Source organism: Mobula birostris, chromosome 6 (assembly GCF_030028105.1).
Source record: "Mobula birostris isolate sMobBir1 chromosome 6, sMobBir1.hap1, whole genome shotgun sequence".
Lineage (NCBI taxonomy): Eukaryota > Metazoa > Chordata > Chondrichthyes > Myliobatiformes > Myliobatidae > Mobula > Mobula birostris.
This window is the reverse complement of record NC_092375.1, coordinates 189,656,499-189,673,373: the sequence shown is the minus strand read 5'-3', so window position 1 is coordinate 189,673,373 and position 16,875 is coordinate 189,656,499. Positions and strand designations below refer to the sequence as shown.

Below are 16,875 nucleotides of genomic sequence, written 5' to 3'. Positions count from 1 at the left end.
ATGATCCAGAAACTTGAATCCCTGCCCCTGCTCCAATCCCTCAGCCACATATTTATCCTACACCTCATTCCATTTCTACTCTCACTGTCGCGTGACACAGGCAGTAATCCCGAGATTATTACCTTTGCAGTCCTTCTTCTCCACTCCCTTCCTAACTCCCTATATTCTCCTTTCAGGACCTCTTCCCTTTGGTTTGAATGCCTTGAGGTTTTCCTTAATCCTGCTCACCAAGGCCTTCTCATGGCCCTTTCTGGTTCTCCTAATTTCATTCATAAGCTCCTTCCTACTACCCTTCATACCTTCTAGATCTCTATCACTACCTAGTTTTTTTGAACCTTTCGTAAGCTTTTTCTTTCTTCTTGACTAGATTTTCAACAGCCTTTGTACACCACGGTTCCTGTACCCTACCATCCTTTCCCTGTCACATTGGAATGTACCTCTGCAGAACGCCATGCAAATATGCCCTGAACATTTGCCACATTGCTGCCGTACATTTCCCTGAGAACATCTGCTCCCAACTTATGTTTCCAAGTTCCTGCCTGATAGCTTCATATTTCCCCTTACTCCAATTTAACGCTTTCCCAACTTATCTGTTTCTATCCCTCTCCAATGCTATGGTAAAGGAGATAGAACTGAGACCCAGTACTCAATCCCTCCATGACTTCCTCCTTTTCTGCAGCCGTGACACCGTCTCTGACCAGCAGTGCCATGCCCCCACCTCTCTTGCCTCCTTTCCTGACCTTTCTGAAACATCTATAGCCTGGCACTCGAAGTAACTATTCCTGCCCATGAACCGTCCAAGTCTCTGTAATGGCCATGACATCTAGCTCCAAGTACTGATCCACGCTCTAAGCACTATATGAGGTCATTCTTACCCTCGGCCATTAGGCTTTATGAGTCAACCTATAGCCAGGGAAATGATGAAACCCTCCTGTTAGACTGTTTGTGGTAACTTATTTTTTTTAATTCTTTCCACTTCTCTTCTATTATTTATATCTGTGCACTTATAGTGCAACTGTGACAATGTAATTTCCTTTGGGATCAATAAAGTAGCTATTTTTCTATCTATCTACCTATCAAACCTGCTCACAATACTCCAAGTGAGGCCTCACCAGTGCTTTATAAAGTCTCAACATTACATCCTTGCTTTTATATTCTAGTCGTTTTGAAATGAATGCTAACATTGCATTTGCCTTCCTCCCCGCAGACTCAACCTGCAAATTAACCTTCAGGGAATCCTCCACAAGGACTCCCAAGTCCCCTTGCACTGCAGTTTTTTTTTGTATTTTCTCTTCATTTAGAAAATAATCAACCCTTTCATTTCTTCAATCAAAGTGCATGACCATACATTTCTGACTCTGCTTTCCATCTGCCATTTCTTTGACCATTCTTCTAATCAGTTTAAGTCCTTCTGTAGTCTCTCTACTTCCTCAAAACTACCTGCCCCTCCACCTATCTTCATAGCATCTGCAAACTTTGCAACAAAGCCATCAATTCCATCATCCAAATCATTGACAAATAATGTAAGAAGAATCAGTCCCAACACAGACCCCTGTGGAACACCACTAGTCACCAGCAGCCAGCCAGAAAAGGCTCCCTTTATTTCCACAATTTGTCTCCAGCCAATCAGACACTGCTTTATCCATGCCACCATCATTCCTCTAATACCATGGGCTCGTTGCTTATTAAGCAGCCTCATGTGTGGTACTTTGCCGAAGGCCTTCTGAAAGTCCAAGTACAAAACTTCAAGCAATTCTCCTTTGCCTATCCTGCTTGTCATTTCTTCAAAGAATTCCAACAAATATGTCAGGCAAGATTTTCCCTTGAGGAAACCATGCTGACTATGGTCTATCATAAGAACATAAGAAATAGTAGACGTAGGCCATCTGGCCTGTCAAGCCTGCTCCACAATTCAATAAGATCATGGCTGATCTGGCCAAGGACTCATCTCCACCTACCTACCTTTTCCCCATAACTTTTAATTCCCCTGCAATGCAAAAATCTACCCAAACTTGTCTTCAATATATTCACTGAGGTAGCAACCACTGCTTCATTGAGCAGAGAATTCCACAGATTCACCGCACTCTGGGAAAAGCAGTTCCTTCTCATGTCCATCCTAAATCACTCCCCCAAATCTTGAGGCTACATCCCTCAGTTCTAGTCTCACCTATCAGTGCAAATAACTTTCCTGCCTCTATCTTATCTATCCTTTCCATAATTTTATATCTTTCTATAAGACCTCCTCTCATTCTTCTGAATTCCAGTGAGTACAGTCCCAGGCGACTCAATCTCTCCTCATACTCTAACCCCCTCATTTCTGGAATTAACCTGGTGAACATCCTCTGCACCAACTCCAGCCAGTATATCCTTCTTCAAGTATGGAGATCAGAACTACATGCAGTACTCCAGGTGCAGCTTCACCAGTACCCTGTACAGTTGCAGCATAACCTCCCTGCTCCCATCCCATTTGCCTTCTTGATAACCAGCTGCACCTGCAAACCAACCATTTGTGATTCATGCACAAGCACTCCCAAGTCCCTCTGCACAGCAGCATGCTGCAATTTTTTACCATTTAAATAATAATCTGCTCTTTCACTTTTCTTCCAAAGTGGATGACCTCACATTTACCCATATTGTATTCCATCTTCCACACCCTTGACTACTCACTTAACCTATCTATATCCCTCTGCAGACTCTCCGTATCTTCTGGACAATTTGCTTTTCCATTCAATTTAGTATCACCAGCAAACTTAGATACACTACACTCGGTCCCCTCTTTCAGATCATTAATGTATATCATGAACAGTTGCAGACCCAGCACCGACTCCTGCGGCACACCACTCACCACTGCTCTGATTGCCAACCAGAGTAATCCATGTATTCCAATTCTCTACTTTCTATTAGTTAATCAATCCTCTACCCATGCTAATAAATCACTCTCAACTCTATGTATCCTTATCTTATGGATAAGTCTTTTATGTGGCACCTTATCAAACACCTTCTGGAAATCCAAGTAAGTAACATCCATCTGTTCCCCTCTATCCACTGTGCTCATTATATCCTCAACGAACTCCAGTAAATTTGCCTCCAAGTACCCTGAGATCTCATCCTTAATAATCGACTCCAACATCTTTCCAACTAATGAGGTCAGACAATTTGGCCTGTAGATACCTTTCTTCTGCCTCTCTCCCTTCCTGGAGAGTGGAATGATATTTGACAATCGTCTGGTCTTCTGGAACCATTCCAGAATCAAGTGGTACCTGAAAGACAATTACTAATGCCTTCACGATCTCTTCAGCCTCCTGTTTCAGAACTCTGGGGCAATACTCCATTTGGTCCAGATGATTTATCTACTTTCAGACCTTTCAGTTTCCCAAGAACCTTCTATCTATTTATGGTAACTTCATACACTTCATACACCCGATGCCTGTAACATCTATCATGCTGCTAGTGTCGCCACAGACTGATGCAAAATACTTATTCAGTTCATCCGCCACTTCCTTGTCTCCTCATTACTACCTCTCCCACATCACTTTCCAGTGGTCTGATATCCACTGTGACCTCTCTTTTACACTTTTTGTATCTGAAGAAACTTTTGGTATCCTCTTTAATATTATTGTAGTGTTGTACTATAGCATGGTACTACTGCCACAAAGTTAACGCATTTCACGATATATGTCAGTGATATTCAACCTGATTCTGATACTGATTCTGACAAGCCCCTTCACCAGAGGTGCTACCCTTCCCTGGACACCTCATACACCCCATACAATTGTACTAAATCACATTTCCATGGTATTGTTCCCAATGTGCTAAAACTAAATTAAAATCTACCAAAGTGTAATATTTTGAAGATTTCCTAAGAAATAATTTTAAATAGGAGATTTTTTTTGATATTGCATTAAGGGAAGGGCTTATCACATTCATAACAACAGGATCTGGATGAAAGTTCATTAATATATTAAAGGCACACGTGTTTTTACCCCTCAAGGATAAACTATTTAAAGTTTGTTAGCATGTGTGGTTATTTAATAAACACCTCAGCACACTAAGTTTTTTGAACTCTACATGGGAACAGATGGGGAAAAAAAGAGAGCATAAGAAGGGCTTTGGGGAGAGAGGATTTCAACAAGGTCAGTGAAGTCTTTAAAGACTAAACTCCAGAAAAAGAAAACTAGACAGGCTAAACAAATTGAAAATACCAAAACCACTTGAAGTCCATATTTTTGTCAAGTTTCTGAAGGAACTGACTATTTGCAAGTGTAAGATTTATTTTAGGACGTGCACGTTGGGTCACTTGAAGCTTTTCTGAATGAAGCAGCCCAACAGGTATTAATTAGGACTATCAACAACAGGGTCTATCATTACCTTTCTCTCATTAACCTGAAGATCAGCAGTTTTTAATTAAATCTTCTTCTTTTCTACCCCCTCAGGATCAAGAACTTCCACTCCAGTTTATAAGGTCAATGTTGGCACTGCAGTATGAGCAGGTAGGGGTTACTTAACATAAAAGCACACAACTAAAAAAAATGGTTGTATTGGTTTAATTTCATAATACAACTGCCATTTGGGATCAGATGCTGACTGAAGGGGAATGGTTAATATAAGTCTAAGTTCTCCTTCTGAGTTGCACGACACCATGTTCACAGAACCTCATTTTAAAACATAAAATGTTGGTGTTGGTCCACAAAGAGATTATAATCTCATCTGGACCATGAGGTGAGATTAAAAAGTGAAAGGAGGAATTGTCAAGGAAGGGAATGATCAGATGCAGATATTTGTTTCAGCACATCTTTGAAACGTTCCCTCTGCTTCACCTCGTATCACTCTCCATGACAGAGTTTGAAATAAAATGTCTATTTCAGCACTCTGCTGCTGCATATGCAAATGAATGCAGTTTCCCCAACATAACTGGTTGAATGGAATTAGGGACTCGGTATTGAGGTAGGATATTGATATTGGTATATTACCCCTTTTCTTAAAATGGAAGAGTTTCAGAGATAGCATTAGTGAACTTTTTGAGATACATGGTATAAGTAGCTTAGGTCCCAAACAGGAGGCTTGGTTGGTGCTATCTGGTACATAAGAACATAAGAAATAGGAGCAGGAGTCGGCCATCTGGCCCATCGAGCCTGCTCTGCCATTCAATAAGATCATGGCTGATCTGGCCAACAATGTCTCAAGGAAAAAAAAACATTATTTTAAAGATTGAAAAATTTTGGTGATAATAAAAAAACCCTACTTTTTCTGCTTAGTATCTATATCTCTCTGCAGGCTCTCCGTATCTTCTGCACACTGGCATATGATTCGTAAATGGACATTGAACCCATGAATACTACCTCACTTTTTAAAAATATATTATTTTTGTTTTTTCACTATTTTTATTCTATTCAATATAGATATACTTACTGTAATTGATTTACTTATTTGTTTTTCATTTTTTCTTTCTATATTATCATGTATTGCATTAATTTGCTATTGGTAAGTTAACAAATTTCACGACACATGTCGGTGATAATAAACCTGATTCTAATTCTGATTCTGACCCTCTGAAATGATAACATCAAAGTATCTAAAATTGCTGACCCTCTCCACCTCTGATCCCCCAGAGGGGACTGGCTTATGGACCTGCTCTTTAAGCCAATAAACAGGTCCCAGGCCTTGCAACATGCTGGAGGGATCAGCAGGCTGGGCAACATCGATGGAAAAGTGTATTCAGCTGATGTTTTGGGTTGAGAATTGGAGCTAATGTACTCCTCTGGAGAGAATTAGCTATCAGATAGAAAGCAAAAAAGAGAAAGTAAACTGACCCTTCTCGATTGGCAGGCAGCAATGAACGAGGTGATGAATTCTGTACCCAAGAGAGCTGTGGCTCAGCCATTGAATTCTGAGATCAATAGAGAAGAACAAAGAGTCTGGGGAATATTCAGAAAATGATACTGAGTGGATCATCAGCTATAATTGAGCTGAATGGTGGAAAATACTTAAGGGCAAATTGTCTTCTCCTTCTTCTAATACTTACGCCCTGATGAAGGGTCTCGGCCTGAAGTGTCAATTGGTTATCCATTTCAATAGATGCTGCCTGACTTACTGAGTGCGTATGTTGGTCTGGATTTCCAGCATTTGCAGGATCTCTTGTGTTTATTCATTTCCATAGATGCTGCCTGACTTACTGAGTACCTCTAGCATTTTGCGTGTGTTGCTCTGGATTTCCAGCATCTGATCCTTCAGCATTTTGTGTGTATTGCTTATGTTTCTATGATTTTTTTCTGTAAAAAGCTCCACATGAATTCATATTTCCCTTTGGCTTTGCAAAATGCTGAAGAATATACAAATGCCAAAAATACCACCAAGAATTTCAAGCAATTACTTTTGGACCATGTGTACCCTGCCTGGGACTGGTGAGGAAAAACTCAAGCGTGCTCTGAACTTGCGATAAATTTCGTGAGAGATATACGTTGTTGTCCATGGGAGCGGTTGATTTTGACACACCTAATAAACGAAAGGTTCGGTGTTGATTAGGATGAGAGCCTATATTTTCATCTAATCGTAGTATACAATGTGGAAGGAGGGGCTTTCGGGAGATTGACTGCAGTTCGTCACATGGCTTATCTGCATTCGGCTTGTACCAAGTACACGAACAACGTGTAAGTACTATGAAGTCAGAATGTATGTGTGAGTTCGCTGTGTTAATGCAGTGTTGTAATGTTGCAGTAAATTGTGTTAAGTTTCTAAATTGAGTTGTTTCCTTCTTGTTTCTGTGTCAGAAGAGTCACGATATGTTGCTAAATTTGGAATTTGGCAGAGGAAGATCAGGTGCTGTAACATAGTATCGCTGCTTTGACCTTAACTTTGAGGAAGTGTGTGTGCTCCTTGTGCGCGAGTACTTTCAGCGTCTTGGCTCGCTTTCACTATTAATTGCAGACTTTGCACTTAAATAAATCAACGAATAGTAATCCGACAACATTTAAGTGCGGCAAATCGCGATGAGTGCGGAGTAGAACCGCATTCGAGAGGTCAGTAGACAGAGTTAGTTTAATGCCGCTGTTCTTAATTGAATGTCACTTTTCTGATTTTCAAACCAGGACGCGTGCATGAACGTGTAAAGCTGCACGACTCATTCCGTAAAATATAAATTGGGCATATTACAGCGGATAGCTTGGGAAGTTTCTGTAGTTAAAATACGGCGCTCTCTGCGACATACACAGAAAGGGGGTGGGGTGGGGGGTTGGGAAATAGTTTGTTTTAACATTTCCATTCAAATTCAGCCATACGCAATCCAATTGTGATAGTTTGCAGAGCCAAGAATGTGGGTGAGCACTCTTCTATTGGGATTAGCACCCATTAATATGATGAGTTCTGGGTGTAGGGGAGAAGGAGTGGAAGGGATTGTTGCATTGTAGATGGGCATAACTAAACAATGTTGTAGACTTTTTTTCAGTTTACAGATGTTTGATTTATAAAAATGTCACCGGAATGTCACCTGATACGGGTATAGAAGTTTATGAGGGGTATAGATAGGGCAAATGCAGACTTTTTTTCCACTGAGGTTGAGGGGACAACTTGAGGTCATGGGTCAAGGGTGAAAGGTGAAAAGTTTAAGGGGGAACATGAGGGGGAACTTCTTCCCTCAGAGGGTCGTCAAAGTGTGGAATGAGTTGCAACATCTAAGAGAATTTTGGATGGGTATGCATGGATGGCAGGGGTATAGAGGGATATAGTCTTGGTGCAGGTCAATGGGAGTAGGCAGTTTAAATGGTTTGGCATGGACTAGACAGGCCAAAGGACCTGTTCCAGTGCTGCACTTTTCTAAGATTTTTCAGAGTATGTACCTTTGGCTTGCAAAGTCGTTCATTTTCACAAGTAATGTCCCACTTCCCATGTATGGGAATATATTGATGCATTTAGTCCCACCTTTGCAAGGTGCACTGTTTTCCCAGTACACGTGCTTTTCACAAATGGAGGAACTGCTACCAAGTACTTGTAATGTACATGGTAATACACCTGACAGAATATACCTGAGCATCACCTGAGACATCCAAGAATAATGGAATCCTATAGGTGTACATTCTTCCTGTTATTAAATAGGTCTCAGATGAAAAGTTACTACAAAATCTTAAAGGAGTTTGATTCATTGGTTAAATATTTTGGTTGAGTGAGAATTCACAGCTGACATTTATCAGGATAATAGAATGGGAAAGAGAATAAAATGCATAAATTTACAGAGTGGTTTTGGAATCATTATTTTTAATTAACATTACCTAGATTTGGAAACATGGGTGCAATTAGATCAAGTTAGCAATAAATGGAGATCAGGGAATATCTGACATGTTCAAGGGGCAGAGTTATTACTGATGTAAATCATACAGATAATTGTAAAATGATATGCATTAAAAAGAAGAACATGAATAGATTTAATAAACTGAAAAGAATTTAATGAAGTTGGTGGTTCCTTCTTATTCTTCACTTAATAGAATTGAAAGAAACTTGCCTCCTGGGAGAGAATCCGTTGTCATACTCCTTCCTGTTTCCACACCATTGCCCTGTGTTTTAAACATTTTTATTCCCACATTTCTGGGATCTATCTGCACTTTGTATTTCCAAGTTTTCTGATGAGATGTACTCAATTAGGTGAAGGAGCTCTAATTTATTTATTGAGATGCAATATGGAATAGACCCTTCTGGCCCTTTGAATCACACTACCCGGCAGTCCCCTGATTTTAATCTGAGCCTAATCATGGGACAATTTACAATGTCCAATTAACCTCCCAACCTGTATGTCTTTGGAATGTGGAGGGCAACACCTGGAGGGTTATGAGGAGAGCGTACAAACTCCTTACAGGCATGGCTAGAATTGAAGCCTGTACTGTAGAGTGCTGTGCTACCGCTTCGCTCCATTTCATGATCGCCCACATCATACGACACAGCGTATAACGAACATCTAAACCAGAGTAGTTAATTGGATGTAGGCAAACTAAAGGAACGGAGACTGATTTGGTAGATAAGAGTACAACGTGGAAAAGTGTGAGGTAATCCATCAGTAGAAGAAAATAAAAGTAGAATATACTTTTTAAAATGATAGATAATTGTGGTGTTGATGCTTGAAGGAACCATGGTGGCCATACATATAGTTAACATGAAGGTGTGTAAGGTAAATGGTACGTTGGTGTTTGCAGGTTGAATTAAATGCAAATATAAAGATGTTTTGCCATATTTATAAAGGGTTTTAGTGAAATTACTCTTATTGTACACAATTTTGCTCTCCTAACCTAAATAAAAGTGTGTATCATATGACATTGACGATCATGGTCTTTCCATGACTGTGATTGCTTTTAGAAACTTCCTCTACAGAAGTGGTTTGCCATTGCTGCCTTCTGGGTAGTGTCTTTACAAGACGGGTGACCCCAGCCATTGTCAATACTCCTCAAAGATCACCTGGCATCAGTGGTCACATAACCAGGACTTGTGATATGCACCAGCTATTTATATGACCATCCACCCCCTGCTCCTATGGCTTCACATGACCCTGATCAGGGGGCTAAGCAGATGCTACACCTTGCCCAAGGGTGATTTGCAGGCTAGTGGAGGGAAGGAACACCTTACACCTCCTTTGGTAGAGACGGATCTTCTCCCCTCCGCCCAACTTTCTTGTTAGGCCTGTCATTATAAGACAATGAGTAGGTCAAATCGTATTCTGAAGAGTTTAATAGAGTGAGAGGTGGCTTCATCAAATTGTACGAAGTTTTCAGGGAGTTTGAAATGATAGAGACAAGAATAATGTTTCTCCTGCCTGAGAACTGTAGAGGTAGGTGACCACAGTCTCAAAATGACTAGCATGTATAAAGAAACTGGAGCAGTCAAAGAAAATCAACCGAGAGGGAAAACATGCGAGCTCCACATAGACAGCACCTGAGGATGGAATCAAGCCCACATCATTGGAGCTGTGAGGCAATCATTCCGTTATTTGTTCATTGAGATACCGCACAATTTGAACGCTAACCTAATCACAGGAAATTTACAATGACCAACTAAGCTCTCAACAGTCTTTGGAGTGTGGGAGGAAACCGGAGCACCCGGAGGAAACCCACGCGGTCATGGGGAGAACATACAAACTCCTTACAGGCAGTGGCGGGAATTGAACCCCAATCACCTGTACTGTAAAATGTTGTGCTAACCACTACGCTACCTTGTTGCCCCAGTTAATTAGACGGCAGCACTTTTTGTTGAGCAGGTTCAACAGAACCCAGAAAAGAGACAGAGATTACAGTGCCCTAAAACCTGAAAGAATTCTTCACTCTCTCGTTCTATACAAGTGCAAGTAATTGGTAGCCATCCCGAAGAGCAAATGCACTGTTTAAATTATAACACCATCCAGTTTACCAGGTAATTAAAATTGCACAAATCATGCAAGATGCCAGTTCCACAATGGTATTTGGCTTCTGTTTTCAAACAGCACGTGATTCAAAATCTGGCTCAGTATAACAAAACTGCATTTTTTGTTCCTGGAATTTAGGAAATCCTTGCATGGTAGTATGTACCACCTAATCCTATTTACCCTGAAAATTAGTGTTAAATATATCAGGCGTTTTACATTCCTGATGAGGATTGTACTCCCCAGAAGGCAATGGATTAAAGAATTCCAGTTTATCAATTTAGTGATGAAGGAACAGTAGAGTGTATGACAGAGGTGGAAGTGTCTGACACGATCAGTACATGTGGATTAAATCAGCAATGCTAGTTATGTGACTGTATTAGTAAGAAATTTCAGTTATTTTCACAGCAACATTTATATTGATATAAGCTCCAGCAGTAATCATGCTTTTATTCTTCTTGGTGATAGGATATGTTATTTTATTTATTTATTGAGGTACAGTGTGGTCTGAATCCTTCCAGCCCTTCAAGCCACACTGTCCAGCAAACCTCGATTTCATCCTAGCCTAATCATGGGACAATTTACAATGACCAATTAACCTACCAACGGGTATGTCTTTGGACTGTGGTAGGAAACACACGCAGTCACTGGGGGAACGTACAGGTGCCTTATGGGCAGTGTTAGGAATTGAACCTGGGTCGCGTATACTGTAAGGTGTTGCACTAAGCACTTCGTTGCTATGCTGCTGTAGAAGCTGTAATAATGAACAGAATAACTTGCAGGTACAGCAAGCTAGTAGGACATCACAGGGTAAACTAGCGATTATTCCAGTAATATTCATGTAGCTTTCACTGCTATAGTTCAAACAAAGCTCTGTAAAGCTTATGAAATACTTTTAAAGTTTGGAGATTTATAAAGTAGGAAAGGTGACTGCTAATTTGTGCACAGATCTCTACAAAATGCAGTATGATCATGTCCAGATAATCTGCTTTTCCATTACGGATTAAGGGATCAATACTGGAGCTGCAGGTAACCCTGTGCTTTTGTTAAAATAGTACAGATCCTTTGCATTTGTCTGTTCAGAGAAACGACGGCATAGCTGAAATGGTCACCCAGAAAATTGTACCTTTTTGTTTTCTTTGGTAATTCCTGGGATCTGGGTATCACTAGCAAGGTTGGCTTTTCTTGCCCACGTTGTTTTTCAAATAATTCTGTTAATTTCTGCTGAAAATATATTGGAAATTTTTCCCCACATTTGAAAGGCTTTCTGGAATGGTGGAATGTATCAGAATCAGGTTTAATATCACCAGCATATGTCATGAAATTTGTTAACTTTGCAGCAGCAGTGCATTGTAATACATAATAATGGAGAAAAAGTATTGAATTACAATAATATATTAAAAAGTTAAATATGAGTAGTGCAAAAAATAAAAATAAAAAAATTGTAAGCTGGTGCTCATGGGTGCAATGTCCATTTAGAAATCAGATAGCAGAGGGGAAGAAGCTGTTCCTGAATCGTTGGTGTCTTTATGCTAAACTACCACCCGAAGAAAATGTATAAATATTTTGGAAAGAAAGTGGGACTTAAGAAAAGAGGGAGTTTACGTCATGCATTGGCTACTGAAGAGAGAGATGGGTAGTTAACCTTTCAATGTGAAAACAGCATTGTTGACATTGAACAACCTTGGATTGTTGGGATGTTGCAAGTCCAACGCACTTGAAATAAAATCGTCTCAGAATTCTCAGCTTACAGCTGTTACTCCTCGTAAAGATTCTGATAAATGCCCTTGTGCAAAGCTTCACTGTTTTTGCTTATGAGTAGTGGAGCAAGATGAACAATGTTATTGTTGGCTCTATTTTTGCAGCAATTCACAGGTTAATGCCTGACAATGAGTGAATTGCTGGGTAATGCTGAAACTTTGAAAGAAATTCTAAAGAATGTAATTTGGGGCTAGTAAATGATCTCAAAACACGAGATTTTGCAGATGCTGGAAATCTTGGCAACACACACAAAGCGCTAGCAGAACACAACAAGTCAGGCAGCTTCTATGGAGAGAAACTCAAAGTCAATGTTTCAGGCTGAGGCCCTTCCTGATGAGTTCTGTATAGTGCCGTTACTGATGTTCAATGAAGGGGAAGTTAGGAATGTTAAATTCTCTAACAATGTTTTGAACTTTATTTGTATTCCTTCTAACCAGTTAATTGGCAAATAATTTTTTAACATTTAAAGTAGAGGGATTTTAAATTCACAATTCGGAATCAGGTTTAATATCACCAGCATAAATTGTGAAATTTGTTAACTTTGCAGCAGTGGCAGTACAATAGAGGGGAAAAAAGTGAATTAGAATAAATATATTAAAACTTTAAAGCTGAGATGTTTTTCTGTGGCCTATTTGTATCCCTTCATTTGTACCACTAAAACAAATGATCTGATCTTTGTACCTTGTGGTTCACTTGACCATGCTTTGTGCATATTGGTTGTCACATTTCCTTCACGTCATCAAGTGAAGAATATCGTCTTCTGTTGTCTGAAAGAAATCTAGGACAGTTTGTAAATTGAAAAGAATGTGTCAGATTTGAACACCTTGTAACTTGAATCATGGGTTTCTTGACCAATGTGGTAAATTAGTTATACTAAGAGTTAACTTGTACGTTGAGTTTCATAGTAAATCTCTGGTGATTTTAAAAAATGAACAGTTTCCGCTACAGGCTTTCAAGTCAATTCAAGTTTATTGTTATTTAACTATATACAAGTATTGAATGTATAATAACCATATAATGTAAATAGAAATGAGACAATGTTTTTCTGAACCAGGGTATAAAACACAGTAGGAAATATAATACACAATAGCTTATGCAGGTGAGGATAAAATCTACAGATGAATTATGCATAATATCAAACTAAAGTGCATAAATTAAATATGGTGAGGTTTGGAACAGATTAACTGGTGACACTTTGAATGCGATGCAGCAGGGAGTTTAGAAGCCTAATGGCCTGAAGGAAGAAACTGTTTCTCATCCTGACCGTTCTTGTTTTTACGCATCGTAGTCTCCTGCCTGATGGTAGAAAATCAAAGAGGGTGCTGGATGGGTGGGATCCTTAATAATACTAAGGGCCCTGCATACACTGCGCTCCTGATGCATGTCTCCAATGGATGGATGGTAGGGAGACCTCCTCTCAGCTGTCCCTTTCTGGATTCAACTATTGTGTTTCACTTGGAGATGGTTAAAATGGTTTATTTTTGGTTTATGGCTATGGCTAACAGGAAGATTTCAAAAAGCATTTTTGCAGATGGTACTAGATCTTGGTCCAGGTTAATTAGTGGTATAATTTTTCTATTTGATATTATCTTGCTTGCAGTATATATAATTGATTTGACTGAGAACTTCATGTAATGACTTTGCTTATATTGGTGATGATAGAATTCTCTCACTGGCAAAACTTGTTTCCTGGTGCAATGGTATTAATAATTAAGGAATGTTATTAATAATTTTGTTAACAATACTTCAGTCTTTTCAACTTCAGACTACGTGGAAAATGAAAAAGGCAGAGGAGAAACCAAGGGAATAACTTCTGTGTCCTGTATTTCTCATATTTTCTTTGCTAACTTATGGATCATTTGACTTTCTCAGATATGTATATGTTGCATATTTGTATTGTTGAGAATTTTTTACATTATACAACAATATATTGAAAATACAGGATTAGAACAGACAAGTAGAGTAAGACTTGCACAAGTGAATTCAACTCCCAGCAGTGATTATATTCAGTTCCAAATAAAAAGGTGCTAATGGGTCCATTGGACCTCTAAAGCATAGAGAATGACTGTCTTATAGAGTAACTTTTGGCAGTGAATTCATAGCTTTGAAACTGTGAGCTTTAAGAAGAGAGATCTGCTGAAGCTATTACCACCTCTTGAACAAACCATCTGCTTCATGAGGAAATTTAATTTTGAATTGACTAAAGCAGGGGTCGGCAACCTTTTTGCTTCTGTGGGCCGGATCGCGAATTAATGAGCGGACGGTGGGCCGGATAAGTGCCATAAAAAACTTGAAATATGGGAATTATCTATTTAAATACATCTAGTTATGTTTTGCCTCAAATTAATGAATAACGCATGCTAGAAAATCATTTGTGCTTAAGGTTGCCTACCCCTGGACTAAAGCAAAGAAGCTGGTGTCTCCACAAGACTGTTGTTGGTGTCACTAAGCCACAAAGCCAGTCCTATGCCAGCATTTGTTCTGCAAAATATAATTATAAATGGAAATATAATGTGGTCTGTAGATCAGAGTTGCCTGCTAAAAGCATGTTTTTCACTGCCCATTGCGCTGGCGTTTAGGGCAGCAATGAAATTCTTCCATTTCTGGTGGTGTTCAGGGCTTCCTTCATTGTGTCAGTAGCTTCCTCTCAGTTTCAGTACTGGCAGTCATGCAAGTCCCAGGTGGAGACTTGGGAATACCATGGCATTCAGATGTAGAAGGATTCTTCATTGCTGTTTCCATAACAAATTTGTTTTTACCAGTCGGTTAGCCCTGAGCTAAACCCCCAAACCTGGAGGACTGGTGGACCACTCTTAGTCTGTCTTCTGCCCTTTAACCTGTTTGACATGGGTGAGAGCCAAAGCATAAAGCCCTGACTCCAGCCAGCATAGCTCTCTGGGTCATTGAGACACGCAAGCCTCCAAACCACTACAAGGCTGTGGTCCTCTTGGAGGGTTAAAAATACAAATGGTGGCTAAATTGCTGGTGATCCAAGGCATCTGGAGCACACAGGCAGGAGCAGGAAGAACTCCGCAGATCAAACATGTATATGGGGAGAAATATACAACTGATATTTCCGGTTGAGACCCTTTGTCGGAACAGGAAAGAGAGGGTTGGATCAAAATTTGGCAGGGGATTGGTGAAAACTGAGGGGATGTACAGGTAGGTGAGGGGGAGGATGGGCAAGTGGGAGAGAGAGAAGGTGTGGGAGAAAGGTCAGGTAGGGAGGTGAAGGGGAGGATAGACAGGTGGGGAGAGAGGAGGTGAGGGGAGGATGTGAGGGGGAGGATGGTCAGGTGGGGGAGGGAGTTCTCCATGTTACCTACATAAATACACCTTACTCTAGTCATCTGGGGCATAATATTATTATTACTGCTTTATATCGTGTACTGCAGGCAGTGGAGTATGCGGATGGCAGAGTGAAGATACATCTCTATCAAAGGGGGTGTAAGGTGCTCCTTCCCTCTGCTAACCTGCAGGTCACCCTTGGTCAAGGTGTAGCACCTGCTTAGCCCCCCAGGCAGGGTTATGTGAAACCATGGGAGCAGCTGGTGCATATCACAAGTCCTGGTTATGTGACCACTGATGCCAGGCAGACCATCTCTGAAGAGTATTGATAATGGCTGGGGTCACCTGTCTTGTAGAGACACTGCCCAGAAGAAGACAATGGCAAACCACTTATGTAGAAACATTTTCCAAAATCAATTGTGGTCAATGGACCATGATAACCCACATCATATGACATGGCACATGATAATGATTAATCCTAAATTCTAGCCAGTTATAGTAATGGTAAAATGGTCAGTTACTTTTTTGTGAAACTTAAGACAACTTTTCAAGCTTGTTGTTATACAACTTTTCAAGTTTGTTGTAGATGGCAATGTGGCCTGTTCCTGCACAGTGTGAGCTGTTAAACATATGTACAGATGGAAGTCATTATAAATCAGCGTAAATTTCCACTTCTATATTAACCCTCAAATGTTAAACTTTGTGAATGAAATGCAGCTTTAAATTTTCTTGGTCTACTAAGTCATTGCTACTACCAAAAAATGAATCCTATATTCTTGAATACACTTCCTTTTCCACCTCAAAATTTCTTTCTTTGCAATTTTCATTCAGTGTTTTGACAAATAAAGACAAATCTAGGCTCAAGGAGTTCTTCAGATGCTGGAAACCCAGAACTGTTAGTCTCCCCTCTTGTTGTGGAAAGAGTGATACCTGTCTGTCCCTCATTAATGAGAGAGAGCCTTTGGCATGTCAAAGTGCTGGGTTATCAGCTGGAGATTTTGATGGACTCCAGATCATTGTCTCTTGGGGCTTTACTATTGCTCGCATGGTGGGCGGTGTGGGGGGGGTGCTGATACTTTCTGCTGGAACAAGTGGGGAGGGGGAGGGTTGATGCTTTGCTGCTGCTTTGCATGGGAGGGGAGAAGTGGGTCTTTGGCATTCTAACGTTTTTCTGTCATTCATTCCTTGGGGGTTTTTTTTCTGTTTCATGGATGTCTGTGGAGAGTACGAATTTCAGATTGTATACTGTAGACCTTCTCTGATATGAAATGGAGCCATTGAACCAACACACACAAAATGCTGAAGGTACACCGCAGGTCAGGTAGCATCTATGGAAATGAAAAAAACAGTCGACATTTCTGGCAGAGACCCTTCTTCATGACTCAGGACTAGACTGACCCAATAAGGCCAGGAGTACTTAGTCAGGCCAACAGCTGCTCTCCCTTTTAGGTACT

At 40.2% G+C, this 16,875-nt stretch overlaps 1 protein-coding gene across 4 annotated transcripts in view; it reads left to right on the top strand.

The window, feature by feature from the left end:
* Window positions 1–4,433: 4,433 nt before the first annotated feature.
* steap3 (STEAP family member 3, metalloreductase) overlaps window positions 4,434–16,875 on the top strand; it is a 49,000-nt gene continuing 36,558 nt past the window's right edge. The window contains exon 1 of one of the 4 annotated variants that reach the window (XM_072262116.1): window positions 4,434–4,490. In XM_072262116.1, coding sequence (XP_072118217.1) covers window positions 4,467–4,490 — 24 coding nt within the window. In that variant the 5' untranslated portion in view covers window positions 4,434–4,466. Of the gene's footprint in view, window positions 4,491–6,617; window positions 6,648–6,935; window positions 7,017–7,297; window positions 7,314–16,875 lie in introns of those variants that run through there. The other 3 variants (XM_072262118.1, XM_072262119.1, XM_072262117.1) reach the window with 3 other exon arrangements.